Here is a 24,283-nt window from a genome sequence, read left to right as displayed (position 1 = left end):
AATTGTGGTGGCCCGCATAGTGCTGCATATGGTGGCTGTGAGAAACAGAAAGAAGCTAAAGAAGTTCAGAAACTCAGAGTTACACGTAAGACTTCATATGCAGATGCCGTTAAGTTAGTCCGTAATATTAAGAAAATCCCCAATGTTCCCACTACAGAACAATTTGTATGGAACCAACCTAACAGCAATTTTAGTTTGTATAAGAGGACTCCACTGGTTGACAATCGATATCATGATAGAAGACCCGACCCTGTATCAGGAAACTGTGAATGCAAAACTAAACTCACAGAAGATATGCTATTAGTGAAGAAAAATGACTTTATTGCATTTCTTTGCACAGTCTTGAATAAATCAATGCAATACAACAAGAAAAGTGATAGGACTCAATCCATAGTTGAAATTGCTAATGATTTTCTGGGATCTACAGTTAAAGCTAATGAGATTCATGAAATGCTTCAACTAAAATATGATCAGACTCAATCTACCTGAATGGTTTATAATGCTATTCATCCTACAATGGAATGCAAGAAGTCTAATAGCGAATGGACTAGAATTTAAAAAGTATTTACAAGATTTAGTGGATACTCCGGATGTGATATGTGTACAGGAGACTTGGCTGAAACCACATTTAGAATTTGTTATTAAGGCCTATAATGCTGTTAGATGTGATAGACTAACTGATAGAGGTGGTGGGTGCATTACATTCATTAAGGAAGGAATTCCTTACAGGTGTGTTGGTACAGGTAGTGAGCATGAATGTATTATAACGGAAATATTTAATGGGCCCAAGGAAATATACAATATTATTAATTATTACAACCCCTGCAAAGCCTTAACGACTGATCTTTTAAATAGTGTTGTTGACAAGAAACATACAGAAATCTGGTGTGGTGATTTTAATGCACATAATAGCCTATGGGGTAGTAACCACACTAGCCTAAATGGCATGGCTGTTGAAGAAATGATCAACGACAGATTTTTAGTTTGCTTAAATGATGGCTCTGGTACTAGAATCAACATTTATAACAAAGAAACCTCTTACATTGATTTAACTCTGGTTGACAGGAGGTTAGCTTATAGATGTAAGTGGGACTCAGACCACACAACTAATATAGGTAGTGATCATTTCCCAATCTGGTGTAGAATCAATGTGCAATTTAGGACTGAACCCTGCTATATGCATCATAAATGGATCTTTAGGAAAGCTAAATGGGAGGATTTTAAAGAATTGGTTAATTGGTTAGGTCTACCTGAACCTGACCTAAGTGTGAATGGCATGAATGACATGGTAAGCTCTTTTATTTACCATGCTGCAAGTCAGATTATTCCTATTAGTAAAGGTAAAAAGAATTTAAGAAATGTCCCATGGTGGAATGATGAGTGTACTCAGGTAATTAAGGAATGAAATAAAGCATTTAAGATTTTATGACAGACTTTAATAGCAGATAACCTTTTGGAGTATCAAAAGAAGAAGGCAATAGCCAGAAGGGTCATTAAAGCAGCAAAAAGGGAGTCCTGGAGAAGCTTCTGTTCAATGATAGGTAGAGAAACCACACTAAATAAAGTGGGGATGATGATTAAAAAGATGACAGGAAGGTATGAGCCATCACATGTCCCAGTTTTAATTGACGGAGGGAACCAATACATCACTGACGTTGATAAAGCTAATGTCTTAGCTAGAACCTTCGCTGATATTCATAAAGGTGATTACTTAGAAGAGTGTTTTAAGAGCAGGGAAGAAGTTTTAGCCACATATAAGGATGTCTTAAATAAGAGGGATTCAACCAATTCTAGTCTTGATATTGATTTTAGTATTACTGAGCTGAAGATGGCTTTGAATAAAACTGCTTACTCTGCTCCTGGGAATGATCAATTGTGCTATGTCATGTTTAGGCAACTACCTGATGCTCTCCTTGACCTAATTCTTCAGCTATTTAATAGAGTATGGAAAGAGGGTACACTGCCATCTGCATGGAAGAAGTCGATTATTCTCCCTTTTCATAAACCTGGAAAAGACAAGCGTAACCCAGGAAATTATAGACCAATTGCCCTCACGTCACACTTAGGAAAACTAATGGAAAAGATGATAGTAGCAAGGTTGGATTACTATCTTCAATATAATCAGTTACTTCATGACTATCAAACAGGGTTCAGGAAGCAAAGGTCAACAACAGATGCGCTATCCAAACTCACCAATGAAATTGAGAAATCTCTTATCATGAAAGAAACTATGGTGGCAGTCTTTCTTGATATTGAGAAGGCGTATGATACCATGTGGAGGGAAGGGTTGTTGATCAAATTAAGGAAGTTAGGTATTGAAGGTAGGATGTATAATTACATATTAGACTTCCTTTCACAGCGTACCTTGAGGGTTAGAGTTGGTCAAGCTGTATCAGAGGAATTTGTGATGGAAAATGGATTACCCCAGGGGAGTGTAATTAGCCCTATACTGTTTAATATTATGATTAATGATATTTTTGAGAGAATGGGGCCAACAAATGTAGGACTACTTTATGCAGATGATGCAGTTATCTGGAGAAGGGGAAGTAATATACCACACATTACCAAAACAATCCAGAAGGACATATTCATGCTGGAACAATGGGGAATGGATTGGGGTTTTAAATTCTCTGTTCCAAAGTCACAAGTAACATATTTTACTAGGAAAAAAGTTCCTGACAGCTGTAAAGTTCTGCTCTATAATGTCCCACTTGGAAGAGGAGAGAAATTTAAATACTTGGGCCTTTGGTTAGATTCCAAACTCACTTGGAAATTCCATATTGAGTATGTAGAAACAAAGTGTAAAAAGGCTCTGAATCTTATGAGAATGGTATCTGGCCTGTCCTGGGGAGCAGATAGGCAGTCCCTGATCAATATTTACAAGGCACTGATAAGGTCGACCATTGACTATGGTAGTGTAGCATATGGTGCAGCTTGTAAAACAGCCCTACTGAAGTTAGAAAAAGTGCAATATAAGGCTCTGAGGATAGCTCTGGGAGCTATCAAAACAACGCCCACAAGTGCGCTATTAGTGGAAGCAGAGGAAACACCACTTCATCTAAGGTTTACGAAACTTGCCTTGGTATACTGGGTCAGGCTGAAGGGTAGTGATGACAATCCAGCCTCACCAGTACTCAGAGACTGTTGGGAATATTATAAAGTAGGTAAGGGGTTTGGCTGGAATATTAACGAGACCGCAAGTCAATATGGCTTAACAGATATAGAGTTTAGCCCTACATTGCCTCTGAGTAGTGTTCCTCCATGGATCCTTCCTGCTCCTAACATTAATATTGAATTGCTGGCAGAAAAGAATGAACACCCACATGAACATAGTTTTTCTGTATATTGCAAAAACTACTTAGCTACTACCTTTCATGGATATCTACAACTTTTTACAGATGGCTCAAAGAATACGGAAAATGGCAAGTGTGGCATAGGACTTTACATTCCAAAGTTCCACAGGTCCTATGGGTACAGACTGACAAACTTCCTATCAATTTACTCAATAGAACTTACTGGAATAATCACTGCTTTACGTTGCCTTGAGGAAATCAAACCCTTAAAATCAATTATATGTACAGACTCACTGTCAGTTCTACAAAGCTTCTCATCAGGTAAAACAGCAAGGGATGATTTGCTTCTTGAATCAAAACATTTGTTAGCTCAACTTAGGAGTCTAGGACTTACTGTCCAATTTTGTTGGGTTCCAGCTCATACAGGACTCAAAGGCAATGAAATAGCTGACAAAACTGCCAAGGAAGCATTAGACCATGACAATGTTGAAATTCATGTTCCACTTGGGAAAAGTGAAGTTAAGTCTATCATTAAGTTGGAGATTATAACTAGTGCCGCTTTTCCACTACCAACGTGGCTGAGTTGGGCTGAGTCGAGCTGAGCGGGGCTGTTGGAGTTGCATTTTGACTACAACCGCGCTGAACTGTGCTGGTTGGAAGTGGGTGGACACATTGGGTGGAGTTAGCGAAAGTGGGTGGACGTCACGTGATGTCGTTAGGCGGCGCAAACAGTGACATCAGTGACCTTTTAAGCGGTAGTCTCACGACCCGGATAGTAAACAATAAACATGGAGGACACGGAGTCGTTAGTGTTGCTGGTCTTGGTGCTGTGGCTTGTTGTCACCGACAACGCCAACAGATACTGGCAAGAGCGTATAGATGAGGCATGGCGCATAAGGCTTCAGAAATTCTCGTAATTCTTCTTCTTCCGGGTTTACGGTGTTTACAGATCCCAGCGTGCTCGCGGGGCGTGTGTGGGCATGTGAGGACACTCCTCCTCACCAATCAGTGCACAGGGGAGTGTCTGCTCACGCCCCTAGCCCCACTCAGCTCGGTCTGGCTCGCTTCAGCCCCACTCCAAAACCGTGCGAGTTTTGGGTGCTAAGCAGGGCTGAAGCGAGCCGAGTCGTGCTGCTCTAATGCTGCTTTTCCACTACCAACGCGGCTGAGTCGGGCTGAGCCGTGCCGTGCTGAGTTGGGCTGAGTCGAGCTGAGCGGGGCTGTTGGAGTTGCATTTCGACTACAACCGCGCTGAACCGTGCTGGCTGGAAGTGGGTGGACACATTGGGTGGAGTTAGCGAAAGTGGGTGGAAGTCACATGATGTCATTAGGCGGCGCAAACAGTGACATCAGTGACCTTTTAAGCGGACAATAAACAATAAACATGGAGTCGTTAGTGTTGCTGGTCTTGGTGCTGTGGCTTGTTGTCACCGACAATGCAAACAGATACTGGCAAGAGCGTATAGATGAGGCGAGGCGCATAAGGCTTCAGAAATTCTCGTAATTCGTAATTATTCTTCTTCCAGGTTTACGGTGTTTACAGATCCCAGCGTGCTCGCGGGGCGTGTGGGCATGTGAGGACACTCCTCCTCACCAATCAGTGCACAGGGGAGTATCTCCTCACGCCCCTAGCCCCACTCAGCTCGGTTTGGCTCGCTTCAGCCCCACTCCAAAACCGTGCGAGTTTTGGGTGCTAAGCAGGGCTGAAGCAAGCTGAGTCATGCCGCTCTGAGGTAGTCGAAACGCGAGCCGTGTCAGGCTGAAGTGAGCTGAAAAAGGGTAGTGGAAAAGGGCCATAAGGTAGTCGAAACGCGAGCCGTGTCGGGCTGAAGTGAGCTGAAAAAGGGTAGTGGAAAAGGGCCATTTATGGCAAGATGAATGGGAGGCTGACACTAAGGGTAGACAGTACTTTAATATACAACAGCAAGTTGGGGGGAGGAGAATAACATCCATGGGACTTAGCAGAAAAGAGGACGTGACCTACACAAGGTTAAGGTTAGGACACACTGGTCTCAATGCCACACTTCAAATACTTGGGAAAACTGATGGGCTTTGTGCTGAATGTCAGGTCAAGAAAGACGTAGAACACATTCTCTTCAGCTGTAAGAAGTATAACGATCATAGGGAAAATGGTTAGAACAAGAAGGAGACATTCATAACATTCTGAAGGAGGAGGGAATGCAGGGAAAGAGGATTAAAGCCCTTATGATGTATCTAACAGACACTGGACTAATGGGAAGAATTTAGTTTGTATACTTTCCTATTCCCTTTTCCTCATGCCGATGACTTGACCTGACCAACTCACACACTCCTGTACAGTAGGTGGCGATATACAATTAAATATTGTGAAACGCCAATAATCGGAAGAAGCAGAAGAAGCCCATATGAACAGCACCCTCTTGTGGAACTCACAACTTCGGAAGTGGAAACTGGGGGGATTCAGAGACGGATTTTGTTTCTGGTGGAAGGTTTCAACTCTAAAAACTTCAACTGTACAGTGAATGTAAAGTGGACAATGGCAGAAGAATCAGATGGTTATAGACAAGATAAAGAGAAGGTGGATGATGATGATATGTTTTGGGAGGAAGTGAGGAGAAGGCAAGTGAGACGACGAAGATCAGATGGTAGCAATAGTAGCGGATCTGTAGAAATAGTTAAGAGAAGTAAACCTATGAGTAAACCTGATAAGGAACCAGCTTGGAAAGTTATCATAGTTTTTGAACAACAAGGGCCAGATTTACACCCCATTCATGTCACCAAAGCCATAGAAAAAGAAATAGGTAAAATCAATCATGCACGCTTCTTAGGAAATGGAAGACTAATGATTTTTGCGATATCTGAAGATCAGAGAAGGGAAATCTTAAAGAAAACATCACTAAATGGATATAAAATAACATCACACGTCCCAGGAGCAATAGCTAAGAAAAGAGGAGTTATAACAGGGATTCCAGTTTCAGTATCCATTGAAGATATTAAGAATAACCTGAAAGGAGGAGAGATAGTGGATGCAAAACGACTCACCAAAGGTAAAGAGAAAATAGAAAGCCTATCGATTTTACTTTACTTTAAAGATGAAATGCCTGACAAGATACAAATGGGTTTCATGTGCTACCCAGTGAGAGAATATATTCCTCCCCCTTTGCGATGTTTTAAATGCCAACGATTTGGACATGTAGCAGCCCAATGTAAGGGTAAACTTATGGCCCTTTTCCACTACCCTTTTTCAGCTCGCTTCAGCTCACTTCAGCCCGACACGGCTCGCGTTTCGACTACCAAAAACCAGCACGACTTAGCTCGTTTCAGCCCTGCTTAGCCCCTAAAACTCGCACCGTTTTGGAGTGGGGCTGAAGCGAGCCAAACCGTGCCGAGTGAGGCTGGGGGCGTGAGCAGACACTCCCCTGTGCACTGATTGGTGAGGAGGCGTGTCCTCACATGCCCACACACGCCCCGCGAGCGCGCTGGGATCTGTAAACACCGTAAACCCGGAAGAAGAATAATTACGAATTACGAGAATTTCTGAAGCCTTATGCGCCTCGCCTCATCTATACGCTCTTGCCAGTATCTGTCCGCGTTGTCGGTGACAACAAGCCACAGCACCAAGACCAGCAACACTAACGACTCCATGTCCTCCATGTTTATTGTTTACTATTCGGGTCGTGAGACTACTGCTTAAAAGATCACTGAATCAGTGACATACAGAGCATCGTGGACGAGTTCGCGGAGCGCAAGGCTCGTCGTATGCCCTTCAAATAATGCGCGGAGTAGGCTATTGATGTTTTATTATGAGCCATGTACAGTATGTCACCTGTTTTTTTGTTTCTGAGTTACATGTTCGTTTGAAGGACTTAATGTACAAAATAACATACACTCTAAAAAATAATGGGGCTAGTACCGGTTCTTCAAGGCGATGCCATAGAAGAACCTTTTTCAGGGCTTCAAAGAACCGTTCATGCAACAGTTCTTTAAAGAACCATTTAAACCATTTGTTTGAGCAGTGAAGACAGATTTGTGTAAACATAGCCTATGTGCATTGACCAGCAAATGGTAAGAGAATGCCAGGCTCTGAAGAACCATTTCCAATGTGAAGAACCTTTCGCATAATGTAATGGTTCATCACAGAATTTTGACTCTCCATGGAACCATCCAGAGATTTGAAGAACCACTGAAGCACCTTTATTTTTTAGAGTGTAGTTGCACCCCGTAGTGTTGAAATTGGTAAACACAGTGCATTCAGTGAGGTTTGCACCGCCCTCCTTTTATTTCTGACTCTTCCTGTCACCGTTGCAACCTCTGAGCGCTCATTCGTATGCCCTTCAAATAATGTGCGCAGTATAGGCTATTGATGTTTTATTATGAGCCATGTACAGTATCCTAATGTTTTTTGTTTCTGAGTTACATGTTCGTTTGAAGGACTTGATGTACTAAATAACATAGTTGCACCCGGTAGTGTTGAAATTGGTAAACACCGCAGTTGTGGACATTTTGTAGCCTAAAATGATGTTATGATAAGCTTTAATAAAGTGCCCGGTCATTTGCCCCGCCCCCGGCCCGGCTCTGACTTGTTCCGCCACTGTCACTGATGTCACTGTTTGCGCTGCTTAACGACATCACGTGACGTCCACCCACTTTCGCTAACTCCACCCAATGTGTCCACCCACTTCCAGCCAGCACGGTTCAGCGCGGTTGTAGTCGAAATGCAACTCCAACAGCCCCGCTCAGCTCGACTCAGCACGGCACGGCTCAGCCGCGTTTGTAGTGGAAAAGCGGCATTAGATGTGCAAAGTGTGGAGAAGGACATGAATATGGGAAATGTGGAGAAAATGCTCAGTTAAAATGCTGCAATTGTGGAGGTCAGCATAGTGCTGCTTATGGAGGATGTGAGAGGCAGAAAGAAGCAAAGGAGGTCCAGAAATATAAAGTAACTTATCAAGTCTCATATGCAGATGCATTAAAGGAAATAAATAAAGCTAAGAAAGACACCAATGCTAATAGAAATGTCTCTCCATCAAAGCAAGTTTCTTGGACCCCAATAAGTTATGCCCACAGCTCTAGCTTTGTAAGACAGAATGATGATGGGACCAATATGTCTCAGCTAACAAAGGTAGGCCTAACAAAGCCTAACCCAGAGCCAAAATGTTGTGAATGTAAAACACGCATTACAAATGACACCCTTTTGATTAAGGAAAATGAATTTATTGCATTCATTTGTACCATAGTAAATGTTACAATGCAACATTCTAGTAAGAGTGACCGAATTAGATCAGTTGTAAAAACTGCAAATGATTTTTTGGGTATTATAACTAAAGCTGATGAAATTCATGAAATGTTAAATAGCAAGTATGGAGAGTCACAAGTTGGTTAAATGCCTAATGGTTTTTATCATTCTCCAGTGGAATGCAAGAAGTCTGATTGCAAATGGACAGGAGTTTAAAAGGTATGTTGAAGAATTAAGCAGTAAACCAGATGTTATATGCATTCAGGAATCATGGTTAAAACCACATTTGGATTTTGTCTTAAAAGGTTACAACAGTATAAGACAGGATAGAATAAAAGATAGAGGAGGAGGGTGTGTGACCTTTATCAAAGAAGGGATATCATACAGACATTTAAAAACAGCTGAAGAGCATGACTGTATTGTGAGTGAAATTTTTAATGGTGATAATGGCAAATATACAATTGCTAATTATTATAACCCATGTAAAGCTTTAATAAATGGGCTGTTGAAAGATATTTTCATAAGATCTCATAGAGAAATATGGTGTGGGGACTTTAATGCCCATAACAGTCTATGGGGAAGTAATTATACAGATCTGAATGGGGAAGTTGTAGAAGAAATGATAAATGACAGAATGCTTGTATGTTTAAATAATGGTACTGGTACAAGGATAAATGTATACAAAAATAAAACATCATGTATTGATCTAACTCTGGTAGACAGGAAATTAGCCAGTATATGCGAGTGGGAAGTTGATCTAAATACAAGCATTGGTAGTGATCACTTTCCAATATTTTGCAGAATAGGAATTGAACTGAAAATTGAAGAGAGTTACATACATCACAAGTGGAATTTTATTAAAGCAGATTGGGAGAAATTTTTATATAGTTGCAATAATGAAATGAAAAACATGCCAGAGAAAGATCAAACTATAGATCAGGTGAATAATAATATAACCATTCCTATTATCACTGCAGCTAGTCAAAGTATTCCTATCAGTAAAAGTCAGAAGAAAAAAATGAATGTCCCATGGTGGAATCAAAAGTGTCAAGAAGTCATTAAAGACAGAAACCGAGCTTTCAAAATATTGCGTAAAACATTAACTATGGACAATCTTATGGAATACCAAAGGAAAAAAGCTCTAGCAAGGAAAGTGATTAAACAAGTCAAAAGGGAATCTTGGAGACAGTTTTGTGCTACAATAGGTAGGGAGACAACTTTGAATAAGATGTGGATGATGGTTAAAAAAATGTCAGGCAGGTATAAGCCATCAAATATTCCTGTGTTAATTAGTGACAAGAATTTACAAGCTATATCAGACAATGAAAAGGCTAATATGTTGGCTAAAATATTTGCAAACATACATAAAGGAGATCATCTTGACGAGTGTTATAAAAAAAAGGAAAGAGGAAATTTTAAGAGCAAATAAAGGTATATTAAATGCTAAAACAGGAACAGGGTCAATACTTGAAGACTTTACATTACCAGAGTTAAAAATGGCTGTTGCTAATACAGCGTATTCATCACCAGGAATTGACAATTTATGTTATGCCATGTTTAGGAAACTCCCTGACAAAATGCTAGAAAAGATCCTAGAACTATTTAATAAAATTTGGAATGAAGGCAAATTACCCATATTATGGAAAAAGGCAGTAATTCTTCCATTTCCTAAACCTGGGAAAGATTCTAGTAATCCAGGTAACTACAGACCAATAGCTTTAACCTCACACTTAGGAAAGTTAATGGAAAAATTGGTAGTGGCCAGATTAAATTACTTTCTGGAAAAGGAAGACTTGCTTAAAGGCTATCAAACAGGATTTAGAAGAAGTAAATCAACTAGTGATGCTCTTGTTAAACTTTGTAATGAGGTTGAAAAGACGTTAGTTATGAAAGAGGTAATGGTGGTAGTTTTTCTGGATATTGAAAAAGCTTATGACACAATGTGGAGAGAGGGACTATTAATCAAATTAGAGAAGATTGGAATTGATGGGAAAATGTATAATTACATTCTTGACTTTTTATCACATCGTACCTTGAGGGTCAGAGTAGGAAATGGACTATCAGATGAGATCATGGTAGAAAGTGGTATTCCACAAGGGAGCGTCATCAGCCCTATTTTATTCAACCTCATGATTAATGACATATTTGAGAAAGGAAGAGAAGGATTATTGTATGCAGATGATGCTGTGATTTGGAAAAGGGCGTAACATTTCACATATTGTGGAAAGCATACAAAAAGAGATGCAAATACTAGAACAGTGGGGAATAGACTGGGGATTCAAGTTCTCTATACAAAAATCTAAGGTAATGTTTTTTTTACTAAAAAGAAGGTTCCAGAGACTTATAAAGTAATGTTATATAATCAAACACTTGAAAGAGTAAAAACATTCAAATATCTGGGATGGTGATGGATGAAAGACTTACATGGAAACATCACATAGTACATATAGAAACTAAGTGCAAAAAAGTATTAAACCTTATGAGGATGATTTCTGGGCAACACTGGGGTGCGGATAAAGAATCACTCATGAACATATACAAAGCACTAATCAGATCAACCATAGATTATGGATGTATAGTGTATAGTTCTGCATGTACAACATCTATTAGGAAGCTTGAAAGAGTTCAGTTTAAAGGCCTAAGGATTGCCTTAGGAGCAATCAAAACAACGCCTACCTGTGCACTGTTAGTCGAGGCTGAGGAACCCCCAATTAAATTAAGATTTGAGAAACTGTCGTTAACATACTGGGTTAGGCTTATGGGAAGTACAAATAATCCTGCTCTGTCTGTGCTAAACAACTGTTGGGAATACCAATTAAAGAGTCCTGGTTTTGGGTGGAAAGTTCATGACATGGGGGAGAAATATGGAATTAAAGACTTTAGCTTTAGTCCTGCACTTGTTTTGAGCAAAGTTCCCCCATGGATGTTGCCAGTCCCAAAAGTTGATCTAGAACTGCTGAAAGAGAAAATGGAACAAACTAATGAACGGGCATTAGCTATGTACTGTGAAAGACATCTTGTATCTAAATACTATGGGTTTGTAAAGATATTTACAGATGGCTCAAAAGATATACAAAATGGTCATTGTGGAATTGGGATTTTTATCCCAAAATTTAACAAAAGTTATGGATATAGATTAAGTAATTTTTTATCAATATACACAATAGAGTTAACTGCAATAATTACTGCACTGAGATGGATTGAAGAAATCAAACCACTTAGATCTGTTATATGCTCTGACTCACTTGCAGTTTTGCTCAGCCTTGAATCAGGTAATACAGTAAGAGAGGATCTGGTAATTGAGACAAGACATTTGCTATTAAATATTAGAAATCTTGGAATATTAGTTCAATTTTGTTGGGTCCCAGCACATGTTGGAATTAAAGGAAATGAAATGGCTGACAAAATTGCCAAGAAAATGCTGGAAAAAGAACATCTCATCTCATTATCTCTAGCCGCTTAATCCTTCTACAGGGTCGCAGGCAAGCTGGAGCCTATCCCAGCTGACTACGGGCGAAAGGCGGGGTACACCCTGGATAAGTCGCCAGGTCATCACAGGGCTGACACATAGACACAGACAACCATTCACACTCACATTCACACCTACGGTCAATTTAGAGTCACCAGTTAACCTAACCTGCATGTCTTTGGACTGTGGGGGAAACCGGAGCACCCGGAGGAAACCCACGCAGACACGGGGAGAACATGCAAACTCCACACAGAAAGGCCCTCGCCGGCCCCAGGGCTCGAACCCAGGACCTTCTTGCTGTGAGGCGACAGCGCTAACCACTACACCACCGTGCCGCCGGAAAAAGAACATATAGGAATTAATATCTCAATGGGGAAGGGAGAAGCAAAAACTAAACTTAAGTCAGAAATGCTGATCAAATGGCAACATGATTGGAAGGCAGAGCACAATGCCAGGTTCTACCACTCAAATCAGGGAAATGTTTGGGGGAAAAGGGCTACAGGTCTCAACAGAAGGGAAGAGGTTGTGTATAGTAGACTAAGGTTGGGTCACACATGTCTTAATGGTACATTGCAGATAGTAGGGAAGAGTAATGGGTTATGCAGGTACTGCCAAGTTAAAGAGGATGTAGATCATGTTCTATTTAACTGTTACAGATACTCAGAACACAGACGACAGTGGAAAGAAAGAGAGGCAGAAAATGGAATAGTGAATATCCTGAAAGAAGAAGGAATGCAAAGAGATAAAATGAAATCCCTATTTATTTTTCTCAATAACTCAGGTCTAATGAAAAGGATTTAATTTTTTTTTTTGTTTACTTGATCAAATAGCCATAGTCTGCTAAGTCCCTTTACACACTCCTGTACAGTAGGTGGCGGTATGCACCAAAGAGATGTAATCTGCCAATAAACTAAGAAGAAGAAGGAAGTGGAAACTTTCTGAAAGCTCCGAGTTCACGAGACATGACGTGTTTTCGGATGTTTTCAGTTGTACAGAGTTTTCTTTGTAATTTTATCATACGTTTGAGGAAAATGTTGATATTTGCAATGGCCTCATCTTTTCCTTATGCCTTTGCGTTCCCTGCATTACGATACCTGCTCGATAAATTGCGAAGCCTAAACGAGGAGTCTTTCGGCATCCATGTTACCATTGCCTAGGAGCAGTGTTCTCACGATGACACCAACTGAACACCAAGTATTTCGTGTACATGGCTTCCCGTGTCGTAATCGTGAGCGCATGAGTTTCACTGGAAGGCAGCTCGTATGATCACAAGAACAAGAAGTTGTAATCTCGAAATAACAGTACAGAAAAACTTTTGAGGAACTCATAACCTTTCTGGACTTCCATACATTCCTTACTACGTGCTCCTATATTTGTGTTTTTCCTCCTCCAGGGCCCTGTACTACGAACGGAGGTTAACCTACCCAGAAGTAACCCAGGGTTCCCCCGCTAAACCGGGGTTGACAAAACCTGGTTATCTTGTTTGGGGTTAAACGGTACTACGACGCCAGTTATGAAGTTGATTTGTTGAACCTGGTTTAACCTAATCAGGGTTAATGCGCGTTCACGTTAAAGGGGAGGTTATCAGCGCAAATCCCCACTGTTCACAATGGCACGGTCGCCGTACTTCACGGAGGAAGAATGCGCTGTCATAATGCAAAGCTACAAGGAGTTCAAAACAACATTAAGAGCAAAATCTAACAGCGGCTGCCAATAAGGAGCCGCAAGCATGTTGGCAACGAATTGCCGATCGGGTAAATGCGCAAGTACATTCTCCCTTCTACATGTTCCAGAACAGAAGTATAGGATGAGAGAAAGCTTCATGATCAATCACAAGTCACAGAAAATGGTCCTTCGACGTGGCCCCAGTCATATATAGCTTGTTTAATGTCCGAAAAATCCTGAATAAAATTTGGTATGGTAAATTCATGGAGTAGCCTACTTAAGCTGATATGTGCACAGAGTCACATGAATTAGGATGACTGACTGTTCAGTCCCTTTGACTAAGTTGGTGTATGTCCTGTGAACATTTCAGAGGCAACAGCAGTGCCAAACGCACCTGGCAACAGGTGAAAATGAAATATAAAAACATCATTCATAATGGTGTGTGTGTGTGTGTCGTTCTTTTTCTGTACTGTGTTTCAGATGAAAAAGCTTTTGCCCAAGGACAAGAAGTAGGCTAAACAGCATTTGCCTTTTATTTATTCAAGTTTTATCTGTTTGCCTAATAGTTCAAATTGTTTTGTATATAGTTTATAATGTAGTTGTGTGATATTAATGATAATATTGTGGAAAAACTACTTTGCACGGACGTTCATTTAACTTATTCTATCGTCATTTTGTTTGTTCTATTTTTGTGTATTTTATTTATTTATCTGTTTGTCTAGTTGTATCTATTTTTCTAATATTTTTTGCATTGTTTTTTCCTATTAAAATAATCTTGTGTTCTTGTTATAGCTTTATCTATTTATCTGACTGTTTAGTTGTATCTATTTTTGTTACAATTTCAATATTTTTAATATAAGTTTTTTTTCTATTAAAATGTTCTTGTTATATTTATTGTAGTTGTATCTATTTTATCTCAGACTTAAATATTTTTGTAAAACAAGTGTTTTTCTATAAAATATTCTTGCGTTCTTGATAACTATGTTCTTGAGTGGGTTCTTTTTTTTTTTTTTTTACAGAAAAGCCGTTCTGCATGGACATTCATTGAAGCCCTCATTGTTTTTTAATGGTTATTTATGAGCGTTTAGGGGTTACAATAATGTAAGTCTAGGTTGCTTTATATAAAAGGTATGTCCAGAAATATTGTCACTGTCTAAGCAGAGGGATCTGGCTTCTTTAGACGCTGTCTTCTTAAAACTGAATAAATATTTAAAAAGAGCCAAATGAGCCAGTCTTTTGAACAGCTCTTTTCAAAGAACGGATCACAAAGATGCGGATCCCGTCAAAGAGCCATAAATCCCATCTCTAATCTGCGCTCCGATATCGCACGGGTCATCCAGGTACGCTGGCATTGTCTCTAGAGGAAATGTCGGTGGAGAGGTGGTGTTTAAAAAGGGTGTGGTTAATCGGAAACCTCGGGTTAACCAAGAACATAACCTGAGACGAGCAGGTTTGAGATGCAGCGTAAGTTGCCATGGCAGCATACCTCGGTTTGAACATAGCCAACTTTCGTAGTATGGGTTAATCGGGAAGTTACGCTGCACGTGATCAAGTTACTCTCGAAGTTACCCTGGTAAGCCAGAAAACCCGCTTCGTAGTACAGGGCCCAGGTGTCTGGTGGTTTCTAGTTTCTACTGCAGCGATTTTGGCCTTCCATATACACCACATTTCCCATAATCACCCGCTCTCAATCCAGCGGACATTTCGTTACTCATTGATAACTCAAACCTATTTTATCTGTCACAAAGTTTGTTCTTTACGTTTTATTTTGAAAATGAAACAAGAGGTGTGATTTATTTATCCAGCAAGAAGGGCTCTGGCAGTGTACACACACAGTGTAAGTCACTGAAATAGACAACAAAATAGTATACAGTAAGCGAAAACTGAAATTTAATCGTTTAACATGTTAAAATAAATGCTTCATCACAAACTATTAAATAAGATTTTTTTTCTGAGGCTATTTACCCTCAGAATTCACTTTTTTTTTTCCTGCTGAAGGAAAGACTCCCTCGTGGTGTTGTTAGTTGGAAGGGTTGCCAGATTGGATTTTTGGTCTGATCAGTAACACGTTTAAACCGCTCCAATCCCTCATAAAATTTTAATCTGGTTATCAAATAATAAAAATGTTTTTCAACAAATAGGTACAATTTAAACAAAATGTCTTTTTTGCATAAATGTTTTCACAAAAGGGTGGCGCTTTGTTAAGCACTGTCGCCTCACAGCAAGAAGGTTCTGGGTTTGACCGACAGGGACCTTTCTGTGTGGAATTTGCATGTTCTACCCGTGTCTGCGTGGGTTTCTTCCGGGTGCTCCGGTTTCCCCCACAGTCCAAAATCATGCAGGTTAGGTTAATTGGTGGCACTAAATTGGCCGTAGGTATGAATTGTTGGGTTCTATTTGTCAGCCCTGTTATGATCTGGCGACTTGTCCAGGGTGTACCCCGCCTCTCGCCCATAGTCAGCTAGGATAGATTCCAGCTTACCTGCGACCCTGCACAGGATAATAAGCGATAACGGATGGGTGGATTTTCACAAAAACATTGCTTTTTTTTAAAATCCCAATCTGGCAACTCTGCCCTTTTTTTTTTTTTTTAAACTCTAAATGGCTGCGTCATGACGTGTTTTGGCGCGTGGCAGAGAATTTTCAAACTTTGCGGCGCGAGGGCAGAAAAAAAAAAGCAAATTAGCATTTTAGCTTTAAAATAAACCCGCTAAATTAATCGGTTATTAAGTCGTCGTTAATAACGTATTATGAGTGGCTAATAATGATACGTGTTTATCAGAATGAGAGGTTTGTCAGGAGTTCGTTGCTGACAAATAGCTGTGAGAAATCTATGGCGCTGAGGTAACTAGCTAGTTGCGGTGGCTAACAGTAACTACTTCTACCATATTCTCCCGGTGTCGTGGTAAGTCTTTTCGGTAAAATGACATTTCTACTAAATTATAATGTTAAATGAAAAAGAAGCTGGTTGTAGAGTCACTCGATTGTATTTAACGTTTGAGCCGCCCAGTCACGTGACCTGGTTTCTTTCATGGTAGCTATTCAATGGTTAAAAAAAAGGTCTTTTTATTTTTCACGTGTCTCAAGCTCAAAGCTAACTTTTGTCCAAGGTGGTAATTTTCTTATTTTCACCATAACCAATTAATAAATATAATTATTTCAGATCCATGGCTGTGGGTGAGGAAACTAAAACCGTGAGCACCCCGCTGCCTCTTCCTGTCCACTTCTCCCATGCCGAGCAATCCTTCTCCCTGAAGAAGCGCCGTCTCCCATTCTCCTCGTCCGCTCACTCATCATCATCGGTCTCTCCATCTCACTTGCTCCCTCCTCGGCCTCCATCCAAAAGCTGTCCCCCCCTGAGCCGAGTCTTCCCTCAGCGCCGGTCCCGCTGGGTGCCGCTGTCTTGGGCTCTGATCCAAAGCCCGCTGCCGGTTTCTGTCTATGACCCAGGCAAGCCGCAGTCCTTCTTCAGCCAGTGCTTCATCAATCTTGGCCTCATCGGGCATGGTTCGTTTGGGCAGGTTTACAAGGTGCGAGCGAGATCATGTTGTTTCCTTCTCCTACAACGTCTCTTTTTCTTGATTATAATATTACTCTATCTTTAAATAAATAGTCTGGGCTAATGGGACATCGTGTTGCTGAAGAGTGAAGTGCCAACAATAAATTATACATTTTGACAACACTGATAGTTTGTCTAGGGATGTACTGATATCTGCACACTTCTGGGTGATCAGTGACATTCTGTTGTAAAGGCATTGTGACATTGTGTATGTGTTTTAACGTTCTTACATCACTGAGGTTTATTAACTCCACACTGCCTGGTGCTGGCTTGTGCTTCAGGTCCGTAGTATCATAGACGGGCGGGAGTATGCAGTGAAGCGCTCAGCTCAGCGTTTCCGTGGTGATACAGAGCGAGCACGCTGTGTTCGGGAAGCTCTGAATCATGAGCGCCTCCATCCTCATCCTCATGTGCTGGGCTTCTGTGCTGCCTGGGAGGAGGCAGAGAGGCTGTACATCCAGACCGAGCTGTGCTGCACGAGTCTACTGTTGCATGCTGAGACACAGCCCATGATGGCAGGTTAGCCACAGGGCACCTATGAGATGTCATTCTTTCTGTGTGTTTATACCAGTTCCACAGAAAATACCCATTGCTGGTTAGCTGGCATGCCTCTTATTTTTTATTTAGCACCTACCTTATAGTACTCGGAGACCTCAAACTTCCTGTCTGTGATTAATATACAGTAGTACATCTACATATCTGTAGATATGGTGCTATATAAAACCTAATTCATCTTATTATTATTAGTATTATTGTGATTGATTTCATATATTTGTGTGTTCCTGTAGGTGAGCAGTGTGCATGGGATTACCTGTGTGACCTGCTGTTAGCGCTGAGTCACCTACACTCTCAAGGGTTCGCCCACCTGGACCTTAAACCGGCCAACGTGTTCCTCACTCGTTCTGGCCGACTCAAATTAGGGGACTTTGGGTTGCTGCTGGAGCTGGAATGGGACGTGGAGAAGGAGCGAGTGATGGCGCAAGGGAACAAGGAGAAAGATGATGCACAGGAAGGAGATCCACGCTACATGGCTCCTGAACTGCTCAGGGGAGAATACGGAGCTGCAGCAGATGTCTTCAGGTCTGTTTCACTCCAGCACGTCATGAGATATCATTCTTTCAATGTGTTTAAACCCGTTCCACGGAAAATACCCATCCCTGGTTAGCTGGCATGTCTCTTATTTTTTAGTTGACCAAATAAAACATGTTTGCTGTTTTCATATCACAGTTATGAAGAAGCAAAACATGCACAAAGCTGCTGTTAGATTTTTGTCAGTATATGATTTTTCAGCTAATCTGCTTATGTTCCCATTAGCCTGGGCGTGTCCATCCTGGAGCTGGCGTGTAGTGTAGAGATTCCTAAAGGAGGAGAGGGGTGGCAGCAGCTCAGAAAGGGCTATTTACCCTCAGAATTCACAAATGGTTTGTCTATTTCTCATCCCACACATATAACAATGTGTAACTAATACAGGGCCTTCCATAATTATTGGCTCCCCTTGTAAATATTAGTAAAAAGGGTTAGGAAAAATCCACCTTTTGGTGAAGTCACTTCATTTCGCACTGAAAAAATGAGAGAAATCCAATCTTTAATTGAAATAAATTTTATTCAGAGAAAAACAAATCCCTCATCAAGAAATAATTGTGGAGGGCAGTGGGTGTTTGTGTGTGTGAGATCTCTTTAGAAATTGCTCAAATTGATCTTTCATATTGATTGTATTCTAGTAGCTACATTCTGTCACACAGTGAGAGTTTGTGTCATGTTAACAAGTGTGTGTGTGTGTGTAGCCCTGTCACCAGAGCTGCAGCATGTCCTCAGGCTGATGTTAGCTCCAGAGCCTAGAGACAGAGCAACAGTTGAACAGCTCCTGTCTCTGCCTTCCGTCCGCAAACGCAGCTGGAGACGCAAACTTGCGCTCCGTCTCCGAGAGAGCTGGCTGTCTGTCCTCACCCTCGTCCAGGTAAACAGCTCAGTCTATCTCTCTGTCTCAGACTTGCATAGGAGCTCTGCATTTTAACATTGAAGTGCTCAAAACCCCCCAAAAGAACAGACTTTTAGTACAAATGGCAGATGAGCCAGTTGAACAGAGACTATCCAGGCTTTCGTCTGAACAGGGGCGCTGCGCCCTCTTACTCTCGGCGTGTGCCCCCTTACCGACTCCGTGAAAACATCCCAGCAACACTACGTGACAATGTGTCTGATCATCAAATACGTTATAATTGCTCCAAAAATATTCCAATCATAGTAGATACACCGCCAGACGGTGCAAAAACAATCCGAATTGGCGTTTTCCAGACTGAGGCGCCATGTTGTTTAGTTGTTTACTTGTCGCGGCTGCTCTCGCGAGATTTGACATCGGTTACATACAAGGTCAGCTGACTTGTAGAGCGAGATTTCTCGAGACTGAATGACCTTTCACCCACTGGCGCGGGAGCTTTTGACAGAAGTAGTTCGCGAGTTGTTTTTGTTGACACTTGGGCATTTAAAGCTGTCATCCCGCGGCACGAAACGGAAGAAAGCCAAAGACTGTCCGGGGCAGAAGAAGATTACTTCTTTCTTTTTCAATGTTGACAGACAATTTGTTACAATTTCCCTCTCAGATAGCCTCAGAATGTCCCATTGGAGCATTTTTCAAAGGCTTTGCACGGCGGGGGGACAGGCAACCGGCACCATCCCCCCCGCTTCGCTCCCTCGCCATGGTGAGCGCCCTCATACTAAATTTTTCTAGAAAAAACCCTGCTATCTGTCTCTGTCCAATATCTGTTCATTTATCTGGTTGTTGAACTACGTATCTAATTATGTCCAAGTTTGTGTTTTATCTTTTAATCTGTGTGTCTCAGTACATCAATGTCTGCTTCCTGTTTTCAGAGAGGATGATATTAAATGCTGTGTAACTTTATTGTTGATTATAATCAGCTCTGTAGTGTCACTTTAATGTATAATTTGTGTTCTTTCAGTCTGTCTTCTCTGCACTCTTCAGTCTGCTCTCGTCCCTAAATCATCCCCGGAGTTCTCTCTGTGACCCCCCTGCACCCCGTACGCCCCCTCGGGATCCCTGGGAAGTAGACTGTGACTTCAGCGTCCTGCAGAACAGCAGTGCTCTCTCTGACTCAGCCAGTGATGACCTGGTGTTTCTGTCAGGACCCCTGGGGCTTGAACGCTCACCTTCATTCATACACCGGTATAACAAGCACCTCACTAACTTGTGGATGGTAATAGTATGAATAGTGTACGAATGTGTAAACACATCCAACTCACCTCATCTCATTATCTCTAATCTTTATAAATCATCCCTTTTTTAAAAAGCCTTACTGCACTGTCTGATATGACCTTCAGCTTTTAATGTAAGGCTGTTCTGAAATTTTCTTAAATTTGATGTTACATGGTTTTAAGGTTCCTGAAACAGTGGCCTCAAAGTTTAGGGGAATAAAAGGGTACGAGGCAGAGAATAGGAGGGTACAATTAAAAAGGCTGAAGCCCTTCACCGTGAACCATAGGCGAGAAAAATGGAAAACTGGGGTTATCTGAGGCACAGTTTCAAGGCATTTGGGGAGGAATTTCCAATTTATTGTAAACAGCAAAATAGAGTCTGAAGTGATGGTAATCAATACTAAAAATTTTAATAGAACTGCCATATAGGAATGAATCAAAAAGAAATTTGACAATGCAAAAACTACGTTTACAAAATCAAGTAACAGTTACAATAACTTGATTTTGTAAACATCAAAAATATGTTTTGTGTAGTCAAATTTCTTTTTGATTCATTATTCAATTTCTGAACAATCTGAGTATTGATCTAATCCTAAAGTTTCTATAACAGTATCTGTAGTGATATCAGGTACTGAACTTGATTTAGGTTGTTTACGTGTTCTGTCTTCCCCTTTATCCTTCTCTTCTTTGAATGGAACTGCTCTGTTGCCTTTTGTGCAAGTCTGTTCACTTCAGATGAATTCAAATTGGGTCCAAATTTTATATACTAGCATGCAATATCCCCTTTATACTGTATTAAGGTGGTTCAGAGTTCAAAAGATTTTTCAGATATTTTGAAAAAAATGAATTAATTTATCACAGTATTTTCATTTGGCATTGCACTATGTTCTAATAAGTGAGTCTGTATTCATCTGACAATGAGTTTCATTTCTTGCAACTGCACAAAAACAAACTCATATTTATCATTTTAACGGTTACTGTTAACATTAACTGCAGGACAGATGGCAAGTCTCGATATGTGACTCCCCTACAAGGATACATCGCATTCCGTTGCAAGTCAAAATGTAAACAATGTCACTGCGCCAAACATGCGGAGTGGGTGGGTTTGACCCAAAACAGGCCATATACAATAATGGAATAGCAATCAATATTTATTTCTCATCTCATTCTCATTATCTGTAGCCGCTTTATCCTGTTCTACAGGGTCGCAGGCAAGCTGGAGACTATCCCAGCTGACTACGGGCGAGAGGCGGGGTACACCCTGGACAAGTCGCCAGGTCATCACAGGGCTGACACATAGACACCGACACAGACAACCATTCACACTCACGTTCACACCTACGGTCAATTTAGAGTCGCCAATTAACCTAACCTGCATGTCTTTGGACTGTGGGGGAAACCGGAGCACCCGGAGGTTTCCCACGCGGACACGGGGAGAACATGCAAACTCCGCACAGAAAGGCCGTCACCGGCCACGGGGCTCAAACCTGGACCTTCTTGCTGTGAGGCGACAGCATTAACCACTACACCACCGTGCCGCCCCCAATATTTATTAATAATTTAATATTTAGCAACATTTATACATGGATCCATACACAGACGTATTCAGGGGCGGAGTCAGGAAAATGGGAAGGGGTGTCAACCCAGTAAGTCCGGGGGGCCGCCAGAGTTTCCTGGAAACTGTGCAGTTTTTAGATGTCCAGAGATGCATTTTGAGCTGTCAGAAATGTCTGAAATGTTATCTATCCAAATTTCAGCCTGTTTGAATGTTCGCCAAAGGCCCGGAACAATGCGACTGGGGGTCAGGGGCCCACCTTGGGGGCCCTGGAAGCTGAAGGGGTTTAGATGCCTGGAGATGGCTTTTTTGGCTATTTCCAGGTATATTTTTGTGATTTTCAAAGGCCAAATTACACTATACATTAGTTGCTAATTACAACCCCGATTCCAAAAAAAGTTGGGACAAAGTACAAATTGTAAATAAAGATGGAATGCAATAATTTACAAATCTCAAAAACTGATATTGTATTCACAATAGAACATAGACAACATATCAAATGTCAAAAGTGAGACATTTTGAAATTTCATGCCAAATATTGGCTCATTTGAAATTTCATGACAGCAACACATATCTCAAAAGTTGGGACAGGGGAAATAAGAGGCCGGAAAAGTTAAAGGTACAAAAAAGGAACAGCTGGAGGACCAAATTGCAACTCATTAGGTCAATTGGCAATAGGTCATTAACATGACTGGGTATAAAAAGAGCATCTTGGAGTGGCAGCGGCTCTCAGAAGTAAAGATGGGAAGAGGATCACCAATCCCCCTAATTCTGCGCCAACAAATAGTGGAGCAATATCAGAATGGAGTTCGACAGTGTAAAATTGCAAAGAGTTTGAACATATCATCATCTACAGTGCATAATATCATCAAAAGATTCAGAGAATCTGGAAGAATCTCTGTGCGTAAGGGTCAAGGCCGGAAAACCATACTGGGTGCCCGTGATCTTCGGGCCCTTAGACGGCACTGCATCACATACAGGCATGCTTCTGTATTGGAAATCACAAAATGGGCTCAGGAATATTTCCAGAGAACATTATCTGTGAATACAATTCACCGTGCCATCCGCCGTTGCCAGCTAAAACTCTATAGTTCAAAGAAGAAGCCGTATCTAAACATGATCCAGAAGCGCAGACGTCTTCTCTTGGCCAAGGCTCATTTAAAATGGACTGTGGCAAAGTGGGAAAACTGTTCTGTGGTCAGACGAATCAAAATTTGAAGTTCCTAATGGAAATCAGGGATGCCGTGTCATTCGGACTAAAGAGGAGAAGGACGACCCAAGTTGTTATCAGCGCTCAGTTCAGAAGCCTGCATCTCTGATGGTATGGGGTTGCGTTAGTGCATGTGGCATGGGCAGCTTCTGCATCTGGAAAGACACCATCAATGCTGAAAGGTATATCCAGGTTCTAGAGCAACATATGCTCCCATCCAGACGACGTCTCTTTCAGGGAAGACCTTGCATTTTCCAACATGACTATGCCAAACCACATACTACATCAATTACAGCATCATGGCTGCATAGAGGAAGGGTCCGGGTACTGAACTGGCCAGCCTGCAGTCCAGATCTTTCACCCATAGAAAACACTTGGCGCATCATAAAACGGAAGATACGACAAAAAAGACCTAAGACAGTTGAGCAACTAGAATCTTACATTAGACAAGAATGGGTTAACATTCCTATCCCTAAACTTGAGCAACTTGTCTCCTCAGTCCCCAGACATTTACAGACTGTTGTAAAGAGAAAAGAGGATGTCTCACAGTGGGAAACATGGCCTTGTCCCAACTTTTTTGAGATGTGTTGTTGTCATGAAATTTAAAATCACCTAATTTTTCTCTTTAAATGATACGTTTTCTCAGTTTAAACGTTTGATAGGTCATCTATGTTCTATTCTGAATAAAATATGGAATTTTGAAACTTCCACATCATTGCATTCCGTTTTTATTTACAACTTGTACTTTGTCCCAACTTTTTTGGAATCGGGATTGCACACTACACATTTGAATATAATTTACAAGAAAATGTCAGAAGATTCAAGAGAAACATGCTTAAAGTTTATACGCAAGAAAACAGTAGCACACACAGGTCAGTTCCATGTCTAGAAAAGAGTATGGGGCAAGGATGTTCCAGTTGGTTACAACTTACTGGGACTCGTATATAGGTACTATAATAACACTCATGAAACATTATGTCAACAATGACTTTTTATACTATATTTATAATAAGTCTATAAGAAATTTAGTAATTAATAATACAACTCTTCTTACATAAGAGTTAAAATTTTGAGTCTGAGGTTCCAAGTAACTTTGTAACAAAATGACTT

The 24,283-nt window shown here is 41.0% G+C and overlaps 1 protein-coding gene across 1 annotated transcript in view; it reads left to right on the top strand.

The window, feature by feature from the left end:
• Positions 1-16,251: 16,251 nt before the first annotated feature.
• Positions 16,252-24,283, top strand: part of pkmyt1 (protein kinase, membrane associated tyrosine/threonine 1) — a 40,627-nt gene continuing 32,595 nt past the window's right edge. Inside the window, exons 1-7 of the mRNA XM_060939361.1 lie at positions 16,252-16,547; positions 16,806-17,172; positions 17,483-17,720; positions 17,990-18,281; positions 18,516-18,622; positions 18,986-19,158; positions 20,156-20,379. Coding sequence (XP_060795344.1) covers positions 16,810-17,172; positions 17,483-17,720; positions 17,990-18,281; positions 18,516-18,622; positions 18,986-19,158; positions 20,156-20,379 — 1,397 coding nt within the window. The 5' untranslated portion in view covers positions 16,252-16,547; positions 16,806-16,809. The remainder of the gene's footprint in view (positions 16,548-16,805; positions 17,173-17,482; positions 17,721-17,989; positions 18,282-18,515; positions 18,623-18,985; positions 19,159-20,155; positions 20,380-24,283) is intronic.

This window comes from Neoarius graeffei, chromosome 14 (genome assembly GCF_027579695.1).
Source record: "Neoarius graeffei isolate fNeoGra1 chromosome 14, fNeoGra1.pri, whole genome shotgun sequence".
In the NCBI taxonomy this organism is placed as follows: Eukaryota; Metazoa; Chordata; class Actinopteri; order Siluriformes; family Ariidae; genus Neoarius; species Neoarius graeffei.
Note: the sequence above shows the minus strand (reverse complement) of the source record. Positions and strands in the feature narration are given on the sequence as shown.